Raw genomic sequence first — 12,476 nt, 5'->3', positions numbered from 1 at the left:
CAAGGAAATCATGTCATCCATTATTTAAAAATTGGAAATTATTAACAGTCCTAGAAATTTAGAATTATGAAAGGAAAATTGTTTTAATCAGTTTCAAGAAATAAAGATTTGTATGCTCCCTGCTCACCATTTAAACTTGTAAGTCCAGAATCCCCAGTATTTGAGGATGAAAATTTACAACAAGCTAAAAGCCAAAAACAATTTGAGTATGAACCTAGATTCACTAAAAGGAAAGCTACATGGTACTCTACTTCAGCAATGCTACAACCCAGTTGAGGATCTCATGAAGGATGGACTGAATATTTGAGCATAATGTAGTTAATCAATTGTCTTGTGTAAATATAGATGTTTTTTCACAAACAAGTTACATTAATGTTTAAGTATTATTCTATCTTATTAACTATAGTTTTATATAAGTGAAGTTGTGATAACCATATTTTGACATGTATCCCATATTCTAATCAAATGATCAGCATCTGCATGTTATGAGATTAATAAATCAAAGTTTCTTGTAATCAAAAACAGTACTACTATTTTCCTTACTGGTTCAGGGCTAAAAATTATTGGTGCAGGGTCTTGGCAGCTGCAGACACTTCCATAACCTTCAATGTGGTTACAAAACTGCCTTCGCCTTCTGTTTTCCTCATTGTCTGGCCAATAACATTCACTGTCTGTGGATCAAAAAATTACATTAAAGTTATGGCTCTTGTAAAGAGAACACATCATGCTGGTATTTACTAAGTATCATGTCCAGTAAGTATCAATCATTGAAACCACTGCTGTCAATTTTAGAGTCGGAACAGGAGTTTAGCATATAAGGAATGAGGAAGAACTTTGCCATTCCAGCATTTACCTGATGAAACACAGCAAATATATACCAAACATATCAAGATTAGAATTTAAATCACTTCTGACTCAATATAAATCCATTATTTAACCACAGTTTAACTTTATGATTTCCTGTTTGTGTGGTAAATGTAACAGAGAGAAATATACAGTAAGTACATTGATTCAACACAACATGGTTCACAACAAACTACTGAGTGAGGAGGGCACAGTGCTCAGACACTAGACTTTCATTTGAGAGGATGGATTATGTGGATTTAGGTCTTCATTAAATCAGTTAAGGAAAATGCATGACAATTCACTTGAAAAAGATGTGGATTATTCCCCTGTCCTTGTCCAATCTGAGTTTGAACTCTGTTTACAGTGACCTCCTTATCAAGAGTGTATTAAATCCTCATCCTCCTTCTGTACTTGATTATCTTTAAATTATATATATTTCACAATAAATTCGGCAGTAATTGCCAATAATATGTGAAATTTGTTCAGGGTTGTGTAGAACAATAATAAAGGTGGTATGACAATCCAAAACTCTGTGACAGTCTGTGAACTTGAATGCCGATTATTCTCAACATCATCACCATAATCTCCACCATAACCATGATCATGATCATGATCATCATCATCCTGTGTTTTCTATAACTTGCTTAGATTTTTGGTATTAGTCACATACTAATTGTAGAGTTGTAGTAGTGCAATGTTGGCTGTATTCTTTGATTTTCCAGTTATCAAGAGAAGCCTTTGATTTTTTTCTTACACCAAATTGCTGATCTAGTCTAGTCTGTTATAATCTTTAAATACGCTCAAAAAGGTCAAGTAAATACCATCAATTAACTCTTTATCTTTGGCTTCAAAACCCATAAGCAACTCTTGTACTGAGGAAATGAGGTTGCTACTGTTCTGTAGAAATTCATTAGGAGCTCCATATGGGAAAGTTCTCAGTACCCTTCTAAATGTGCCAAATATAAATAGTAAAATACATTTGTTCATGATGTCTCAATCATATTCGTGACTGACACCGCATCCAGTTAAAGTTTAGTTTGTTCTTGGGAGAGATACCTTCTGAGCATATTCTCGTACTTAATTTATTTTTTCTGCATGTCCATTGCTTTAGTGAAGTTTCTCAAAATGTTATAGGTTGTATTTTGCTTCTGCCACAATAAGTAAATACAAGTTACAATCTTGGGATGGTTTTTCTGTAACTATAAACAAGAATAATCAACTTGACTGTACTACAAATAACAGCAGCAGCAGCAGAAGTACTAGTACTAGTAATAGTAGTAGTAGTAGTAGTAGTAGTAGTAGTAGTAGTAGTGGTGGTGGTGGTGGTGGTGGTGGTGGTGTTCATAGGGGTTTGTTTGAGGATCTGTTTTATTACATCTACTGATACAGTGCATATTTACAATACAGTAGGAAATCCTTACCTTCAGCAGGTACAAGGGGAATTTCTGCATGGAGCATAACTGGGGCTCCCCAGGTATTGAATTCAGTGCTTTTACTATAAGATTCGCCAAACATTTTTGAGCCCTTTTGTGTTACCATTGCCCACATATCCCTCCATCCTATTACTTGTGAACGCTTAGAGCCAAGACGTCTCAACAAATCTCGGGCAGGCTGTTTCATTTGAAATGTTCCTTCATCCTAGAAAAGACAGTAAAAGTATTATGATAATTTTGCTTGGATGTTAGAGTAACACAAATGAAGTATCAAACTGCCAAACTCTGTAATTTCCAGTTATCTCACAAACAATATAATTACAGCAGAAGAATCTCTTTGATTATTGTTATCAATGAATATTCAATAAGAATTTATTTCATATTATACTGCTTTGTGTAAAATGTGTGGAAGTTCAAATGGCAACAATTACACATTTTTAGTGAGAATACACACCAAAATAATGCATAAAATTTTAATAGCTATTACTACACAGACTAGATTGATAACATTTGTAGATTACTGTACATAAAAGCACAGAAAATAAACAAAATAATTTTAATTTAAATAAATTTACATCCTGTCTGGCATGATTTGAGTAATTTTCAGGTTGATTTCACATCAGTGGACCATTTTTTTAAGCTATAAGGGGATATGTCAAAAGGATACTCAATAATAACCAATCAACTTGCTGTCTGTCCACATGAATGGCCACCAGCTAACTGTGGCCATTCATGGGCAGCTGGACACCCAGTTGCTGAACATGCTGTCCAACACACCGTGCTTCAGTTCAATGACTGCTTCACAGCCTGTGCCATCTGTTTCTTCCTACCAACACCAGTTTCTCTGAACTGCGTGGATAGGAACTCTTCCTGCTATATATCCTATGTTCCCAAAACCCCCTTGCCTCAACCTTCACTAGTCCCTGTCCTTCAACCACCTATCACCTTCCCTGCTCCCAGTCCAGAACTACACAGACTTCTATTCCACCAACACACCCACTAGTCTATCTCTTTTTTTCCCCTCATCTGCTTCTCTTCATTTTCACTCCCTCCCCCCCCCCCCCCCAACCTATCGACTGTACCTAGCACCCCTACCCTATCACCACCACATCCCTGCATGCTCCAACAAGCAGCAATACACCATCCCCCTTCCCTACCCTGCTATCCCTCCCCTCCCCCACACAAGCCCCCTCCTTGCCTGCACCACCGAAATTGTTTCTCCCATCAAGTACAGTTGCTCACAGTCCAGCCTCGGTGGCCAGAGACAGCGGTCTTGCGCGCGTGCTCGTGTGTGTGTGTGTGTGTGTGTGTGTGTGTGTGTGTGTGTGTGTGTGTGAGTGTTTTGTGCTTGTGTGAATGTGTGTGTGTTTTTTCTACTGTGGAAGAAGGACTTTTGGCTAGAAGCTAACATGTAGAACAGTCCTTTTTTGTACCTGTCTGTGACTCATTGTCACCTCTATATGGTAACTATTCTATATGGTGACTATTCTTTTCATAATATTTTCTTTATTCCAACCTGGATTTTCTATTGCTTAATACTAAACAAAGTTACATGTTCTTAACATGTGACTCATTCTAAAGGAAATTGAGACATTACTGCTGCTGTGTCTTTCGCAAATACTACATTATTTTAGAACAAAATCTTTGACACTGTGAACATGATCTTTTGTTACACTGTTCATCATATTCAGCACCATTATCTTGCTTACTTCCTCATATGCTACACCATTATCTTACTTACTTACCATTTTGGGAAATAAATTTATGTGGTTCTGTTTGGTTTTACATTCAGGTATCTCTTATGTTTAAGCTATAAAATAAAATAATTAAATCAAACATACCTTTATAGCAAAAATGATTATCCTTCCATCTGACACCATATTAAGAAATAGTGCCATGGCCTCGTCTTCATGTGGGGAATAGGTATCAAATATTCGTTGTGCCATTACGCTTCCACTTGCTTGGTTCAATACTAGAACGTGTATTCCTCGGCCCTTATGCTCTTCGTTGTCCTCCAGAATCTAAGAAAGAGAATAGTTATGATTGTCACTGAACAGATTTAATATGGTTATAAACATGAATAAAGTCGGGTGCTGGGAGAAGTGTTATGCTACTTAGGTTAAGAAAGAACTATGAGGACAGAGACAAAGATCTTTAAAGGCAGTAGTTGTGGGCAGGAACTAATTGAAAATGAAGGTGGGTGGTTTGTGAAGGGCACTTTTTGGCTGAATATTTAAGATTAACTATTGTTTGGAGAGAGGGGGCAGGGTTGGGGTAGGGATGTGGATGAGATGGCACTGGTTCTAAAGTGCTTGTAGAAATTAAAAACTTTGTTCTCAACATTCTGGACCTGGCTGGTTGACCTGCCGTTGAGTGGCCTATGATATGGCTGTTTTGACAAGTGAGCTAGTGATAGTGTAAGATACGCTTGTGAGAGGACTGGAACAGGAAGTTGTTGATGTATAAGACTCATTAAACAAGGATTTGGGAACATGAGTTGTATATGGAAGGACAAGTTTGTGTGTGTGTGTGTGTGTGTGTGTGTGTGTGTTTTGGACTCAATAATGAGTACTGTTACCCCATGTGACATCCTTACAAAATGGGATTGGCTGATGAGACAAAGAACATTCAACAAATAACTGCTCTGAAGAAATTTCTGCAAATTAAGTGCTCACTCACTCTTAAAATCACAAAATCAAAATTTTTTTCTAGAAATATATGAGTTTTAGGGCAAGCTATTATCCATTCAGCGAATGCACTGACTGAGGGTTACAGACGGTATCATTTTCAGTTCAGTGCAGAATGATAAAACTTATTTTTGACCAAAAGGGCTTAAGCTTTTCCTTCACTTACCGTTGTACCATCAACTGAAACAGACACCTTGGATTGGCTGGAGAGAACATCTATTGCTAGGGATTTGGGCTGACTTTCCTGCAGCCTCAGGCTATTTCTTCTGCTCTCGCCATCAACGAACTCTCCTCCATCCTCTGGAAACGAGAAACTTGAAAATTAAACTCCATTCATGGTATTTCATAAGACGAGAAAACAACAAATCTTCTGTGAACGTATTCAAATTTTATTTTAATCAGAAACTACAGTTTTTTAACCTTCGATACCATATTTGAGTTCAAAACCAAGGCATCATTGTAAAGTGAGGAAAATGGAAAGATGATTAATCATTGTAGATGATCGTCAAGATTTCCCTACAAATCGGAATTTTTCTCTCTGTAAGAAAGAAGCACTCTCGGCATCGAATAGGCAGGAGAATAATACACACATCAAAAAAAGTTTTACAGCAACTCGGTTCCGAGAGTTCCGGAACCTGTACAAAGAATTGGAATAGAGATCAGCATGAAAATCATTTCCGCCCTTTTTATTGCTCATGAAAACCACACATTCCATGTCTTGTTACGACACAGCGAGACCTTCAGAGGTGGTGGTCCAGATTGCTGTACACACCGGTACCTCTAATACCCAGTAGCATGTCCTCTTCCAATGATGCATGCATGTATTTTTCGTGGCATACTATTAACAAGTTCATCAAGGCACTGTTGGTCCAGATTGTCCCACTCCTCAACGGCGATTCGGCGTAGATCCCTCAGAGTGGTTGGTGGGTCACGTCATCCATAAATAGCCCTTTTCAATCTGTCCCAGGCATGTTCGATAGGGTTCATGTCCGGAGAACATGCTGGCAACTCTAGTCGAGCGATGTCGTTAGCCTGAAGGAAGTCATTCACAAGATGTGTACGATGGCAGCGCGAATTGTCGTCCATGAAGACGAATGTCTCGCCCATATGCTACCAATATGGTTGCACTATCGGTCGGAGGATGGTATTCGCGTATCGTACAGCCGTTACGGCACCTTCCACGACCACCAGCGGCATACGTCGGCCCCATGTAATGCCACCCCAAAACAGCAGGGAACCTCCACCTCGCTGCACTCACTGGACAGTGTGTCTAAGGTGTTCAGCCTGACCGGGTTGTCTACAAACACGTCTCCGACGATTGTGTGGTTGAAGGCATATGCGACAGTCATCGGTGAAGAGAACGTGATGCCAATCATGAGCGATCCGTTCGGCATGTTGTTGTTGAGCCCATCTGTATCGTGCTGCATGGTGTCGTGGTTGCAAAGATGGACCTCGCCATGGACGTCGGGAGTGAAGTCGAACATCATGCAGGCTATTGCCCACAGTTTGGGTTGTAACATGACGTCTTGTGGTTGCACGAAAAGCATTATTCAGCAAGGTGGCGTTGCTGTCAGGGTTCCTCCGAGCCATAATCTGTAGGTAGCGGTCATCTACTGCAGTAATGGCCCTTGGGCGGCCTGAGCGAGGCATGTCATCGACAGTTCCTGTCTCTCTGTATCTTCTCAATGTCCGAACAACATCGCTTTGGTTCACTCCGAGATGCCTGTACACTTCCCTTGTTGAGAGCCCCTCCTGACACAAAGTAACAGTGCGGACGAGATCGAACAGCAGTATTGACTGTCTAGGCATGCTTGAACCACAGACAACACGAGCCGTGTACCTCCTTCTTGGTGGAATGACTGGAATTGATCAGTTGTCGAACCCCCTGCTTCTAATAGGCGCTGTTCATGCATGGTTGTTTACATCTTTGGGCGGGTTTAGTGACATCTCTGAACAGTCAAAGGGACTGTGTCTGTGATACAATACCCACAGTCAACGTCTATCTTTAGGAGTTCTGGGAACCGGGGTGATGCAAAACTTTTTTTGATGTGTGTAGATACTGTAGCGAGAAGCGCCGCATTAGCGTTTACCATAAGAATATAGATTTATACGCTTCCCTATTCTAAAATATCAGCGTTAAAGCTTATGAAGCACGATCCAACTGGATCAAATTAGAATCGACAGAACGATATACAAGGGTGTTAGAAAACGATACCGACAAACTTCAACGTTTTGAGGAAGGTGTCGTCAGGAACAAGTTGAGGATAGGAACCTGTGTCCAGAAACGTCATCCAACGACGCTAAAGTTAAAGGAGCCGGCGCCTGCCGCTGGGACATGGGTTCGCAAATGGACTGGCCGCCCTTGAGTGTCCACCTGCTTACCCGCAGGCGCTGTCAGCAGGCAGTTCCCCCTCCACCTCTCTGCTACCCACTACCCGTTTGTTACAGATGCGTACCTCGTGTCGTTAGCGTTGTAGGTGTCGAAGTTTATTTGGCGTTCACAATAGGACAAAATTAGTGAGAGGAAAATGGAGGGGGGGGGGGGGGGTAGTTAATGTTCTCAAAATGAATATCGGTCGAATCCCAACTCTTCAATCCACAATGGAAAAAAGATTACTTTTTTATTGAAACAGAAAACGGCTGTCAGTGTCTGTTTTGTAATGCTATTTTAACTGCGTGGAAGAAGTACAATGTGAGGCGATATTTTCAACTCCTTTTGAGAAATTCGTCATAATTTTGCATACTGAGGAAAGGACGGCCAAACTTCTCAAACTAAAACAGAAAAGAAAGAAAGAAGACGGTTGATATAGATGTATGTCATATATTGAAAATATTACTATTATTTTTGAATCATGAGGTGGTTTTGCCTTCGATTTTACCTCTTACTTGTAACGTAACGTGTCTACAGGAAGAGAATCGTGTCATCCACAATGATGATGCAATGAGTGTGAGCTATCACATAGCTTTTAAAATAGCCAAAACAGTGCCTCCTTTCAGCAATGGAGAATTTGTTAAAGAGTATTTTGTTGCTGCCACAACACTCTTGTGTCCAGAGATTCTTCCGGTTTTGGAAGCAGTTCCTCTTTCATGGAGAACAGTGTGCAGACGCGCCGAAGAAATGGCAAACAACGTGGAGCCGCACCTGACAAATGAGACTAAACATTTAGTTTTTTTCTCTCGTTCGTTCTGGACGAAAGCATGTTGCTCAGATTACTATATTTGTGAGAGGTGTTGACGCTGAGTTCAGCTTGATGGCAGAACTCCTTGATTGAGTGTCAATGCCTGATACAACTACGGCCGACGACATATTTTCTTGCTTAGGACAAAATGACCTTTGTTGGGAAAAACTTTCTTTGATTGCAACAGATGGAGCTACTGCAATGATTGATCAAGAGTCTGGTGATGTTGCTCTGATATGAGCCAAGTTGAAAACAGAACTTCTCAGTAAGATTACATGCATTAAGTTAATAGAAACGTAACAAAAATGCATTGGTTCTTTGCTTATTACCTTATGTCTCTATTGTATTTGTGACGGGGGAATTTGTTATTTTATTCTCTTTTCCTCGATCCCTGTACCGCCCCCCCCTCCCCCCTCCCGTTGTCAAACTGTGCGATGTATTACTTTGCGATACTGCAGAACTCATTACGAAACTAAGCACTGGAAAGATTTTTTTGTTGTTTCTTCCTTTGTCGCTATACTGCGGCTATATCGAACTGCAGACAGCCAGCCGCCTTTCTATCGTCTGCTGGAGTTATCTGAACGTCTGTACCTGCCTTTAGTTTCTCGAACGAAGCTGGAACGATACATTCACGCCCAGCAGAAAGTGGAACATGAAGTACGAGCTGTTCACACAGCAAAAAAAGGCATAACTAAATTTCACTCACAGACAAACATAGGAAAACAACTTGACTGTTTTAGAAGCTAATAATTGACATGGAAATCCTTATGTGACGAGATGGCGCATAAAAGCATACACACTAGCGTAAATTCCCTTGCTTTTCTTCTCGACAGAATTGCTATAAGATAACTATTATTATTTTTCATTCGATGGTATTTCTGTGTAACACAAGAGTGGTCTTTAAGTATACTTTCGTTGACTGCAACAGATGGAACTCCTGCAATGATTGCTGAGATACCATGCAGATATTATACTGTGTCATAAGTATTCATTGCATTGCCATTGAATTGTATTGTACTTCGTCCCCGCCGTAGCCCACAACAGGCTACGGCAGTCCACTAAACCCACCGCCGCCCCACACCGACACCCCCCCTCCCCCCCACGGAACGTCACACACCAGACGAGTGTAACCCCAGTGTTTGCGTTGTAGGGTCATTATGGTGTACGCGTACGTGGAGAAAGTGTTTGTTCAGCAATCTCCGACATAGTGTAACTGAGGCGGAATAAGGGGAACCAGCCCGTATTCGCCGAGGCAGATGGAAGACCGCCTTAAAAACCATCCACAGACTGGCCGGCACATCAGACCTCGACACTAATCCCCCGGGCGGATTCGTACCGGGGACCGGCACGCCTTCCCGCCCGGAAAGCAGTGCGTTAGATCGCACTGCTAACCGGGCCGGCTGCCTTGCCATACTGTAATAATTACGACAATACAAAGAATACGACCGTGACTAGACTCGAGCATCAGCTTCCGATCGTGTATAATCGTAGTCTTTAGTCCAGGTGGAAAACTTGAGATCATATATAGGATGCTGGGCAATCAGCCCCCAAAAAAGACTCCTTGCACAAAATTAGTACGACCCATCTTGGAGTATTGCTCAACTGTGTGCGACGCATACCAACTTGGACTAGCAGAGAATAATGAACGTAAAAAAAGAAGGGCACCAGGATTGATCATAAGATGGTTTGGTCCCCATGAGAGTGTCCTGGAAATGCTGACAGTTCTTACCTGGCAGACGTGAGAAGATGGACACCAACTATACCACGAGAGCCTACTTACAAAATAATGAAATGTGTTCGCGAACTTCGAATAGAGAACCACAACAGCTATGCAATTTACAACACGTGAAAATTTGTGCCGAACTGGGACTCGAACCCGGATTTTCCGCCTGTCGCGAGCGGTCACGTTAACCACTTCGGCTATCCGAGCACGCATTCAGGATCGACCCAAATCTACATACGTCCCAGTGTCTCCTTCCCTTCGTGCTCCCACAATTATGTGATTTCTGCACAGGGAGAGACTTATTACTTTTATCGTCAGATTGCCTTGAATTTGGCATGAAATACATACAGACCTGTTAAATACAGACACTGCACTAATGTATTTACAAAGACTCAAGCGCCAGTGTTAAATGAAGAATCTAGTAAGACACTACAACCTTCTACATATCGCACCCATAAGGACTGCGGAGGCAATGTTAGACCAATAATTGCATTTAAGCAGTCATAGTTCCGGGACTCCATACGCGAATGGAACGGGAAGCAACTCTAATACGAGGTAACCTATTATGGGAAGAACCCGCGCCATACACTTCACAGTGCTCTGCAGAGTAGCGATGTAGATGTAGAAGCTGTTCCAGTGTGCTGATGGAAGTAAAGATACGAACTGATGATTTCGAGCCACTCCAACGATTTTATTGTAATTGCCGTATATGACGTGCATAATTTCTTACTGCATAAAAAAACGCAATTTTCGATTAAAAACTACCGAAAACTTCTACTTCCTTCCTTACCGACGTGATGCAGTGTCGTCTGCTGTAGCGTCAATATAGCGGCTCCATAAGGAACTTTCGTGTCGATACCTCTCTATATAGATTTGGGCTACACGTATGTATACAAACACACTCACTAGAGTTAGCTCCTGTCGCTACGCACGATGCCTATACGGATACCTCCAAAAATTTTTCTTAAAGCCGTAGCTCTGTCACAGGTACACAAATCTTTGACTCCCTTTGTTTCGAGTTTCCTTCACTTTCGGTGAAACATCCCATATTCCGAACCGATAGTACGTCGAACGCGCTAGCTAACACCAATTTGAACATTATAAGTGTAGTGATGCTTGTTCTTCGTGATAACGTCCTGACACAACGATCCTTTGATTTCCACTTGTACTACTAACTGGCGCTGCAGTTTCATCTAAATTTTGAAGGTTATCTTTCACTTAAACAATGTTTTCAGATGTTCGGACTCGTTTTGGACAGTTTTACAATGATCTGCTTGTTGTCTATATTATGTTGTCATAAAATACCGAAACGACTTTTCAGACCAGTTTTATTTTCGTTACTTTGTAGCTGTGCAATCTGTTTTATCTTATTGATGGGAGTGTTACTCTGGCGGTTGAGGTGACTGACTCATGGATCAAGGAGTCTGTTGGTTTATGGTACACACTGTAACCCAAGGAGCCACCTTCTTTGGTTTGAACCCATCCGTGATAAGCCTATTTCGGTAAACGCTGAGGTGATGTGAACACACAGCACATAAGATACATATTTTAAATTGTTTGGTGACTTAATCGCTTCCTTTAAACTTTAAAGCAATACTGCCACTTGCTAAAAGTATTTTTTTGCGACTACTATGTGTCACTGTTAGCCAATTCCCATGAATTTTTTGAATTAATATAGTTTCATATGAATCATCCTTACGGATACTATATACAGCATTGAATTTGCATTGAAGATTACTTTCATATGATTCCTTCCATTCCAGTGCCACTGAGCGTTTCCGGCATTTTGATCTAGATACAAATTTCAGTATTAAGAAAACTCTTATTCGTAAACATGAACGAAAAACTGAACTGAAAGCTATTTATCGACACTCAGTAAAAAGTAAATGTCGAAATGGCAATAACAGTGACATCGAGCGATAACGAAGTGCAGTCAAAAATAATGATTTAACAATGGAAAAACGATTGACTGTTTCCGCGCTGAAGTGAATGCTCCGGACCGCGTCGACTGTTTTCATTCAGTTGTTTCCATCACTATTAAAAGGTACTATAGCACTTTTCCCGGCCGGCCGGTGTGGCTTTGCGGTTCTAGGCACTTCAGTCTGGAACGGCGTGACCGCTACGGTCGCAGGTTCGAATCCTGCCTCGGGCATGGATGTGTGTGATGTCCTTGGGGTAGTTAGGTTTAAGTAGTTCTAAGTTCTAGGGGACTGATGACCTCAGATGTTAAGTCCCATAGTGCTCAGAGCCATTTGAACCACTTTTCCCTGTTTCGTATTGAAGCTGTGAATCTGAACACATGTGGACTCAAATTTCTGAAGACGTAGTGTATAGCGATACCTGAGCTGTGTACAAACGGCATAGTTTCAGTAATGACCGACCTTGTTTCTTATGCTGTCTATTTTGTTTGCTAGCAAACAGCTGCTTGACATGAATAATCTTCAGCTTGCTCCGATATGCCAGAAGCTGTAGAATCAACAGGACATATCGCATGTTAATGACGCTAATAGCAGCGAGAAAGTATCCAAATTTCCGCCGAAAAAACTAGTCTTACCTTAAATCACTTCAGAGAAAATGCGTAAGTTGACAGGACGTTCGACGTTAACCT

General features: G+C 41.1%; 1 protein-coding gene across 6 annotated transcripts in view; it reads right to left on the bottom strand.

Annotated features, from left to right (window-relative positions):
- The window catches only part of LOC126248622 (protein O-linked-mannose beta-1,2-N-acetylglucosaminyltransferase 1-like), a 2,277,756-nt gene that overhangs the window by 65,259 nt on the left and 2,200,021 nt on the right, over positions 1-12,476 (bottom strand). For all 6 annotated transcript variants that reach the window (XM_049949790.1, XM_049949788.1, XM_049949787.1 and 3 more), the window contains 4 exons: positions 5,133-5,266; positions 4,121-4,300; positions 2,268-2,484; positions 544-671 (listed from right to left, as the gene is read on the bottom strand). In XM_049949790.1, coding sequence (XP_049805747.1) covers positions 544-671; positions 2,268-2,484; positions 4,121-4,300; positions 5,133-5,266 — 659 coding nt within the window. The remainder of the gene's footprint in view (positions 1-543; positions 672-2,267; positions 2,485-4,120; positions 4,301-5,132; positions 5,267-12,476) is intronic.

This window comes from Schistocerca nitens, chromosome 3, assembly GCF_023898315.1.
Source record: "Schistocerca nitens isolate TAMUIC-IGC-003100 chromosome 3, iqSchNite1.1, whole genome shotgun sequence".
In the NCBI taxonomy this organism is placed as follows: Eukaryota; Metazoa; Arthropoda; class Insecta; order Orthoptera; family Acrididae; genus Schistocerca; species Schistocerca nitens.
This window is presented reverse-complemented; position numbering and strand designations above follow the sequence as displayed.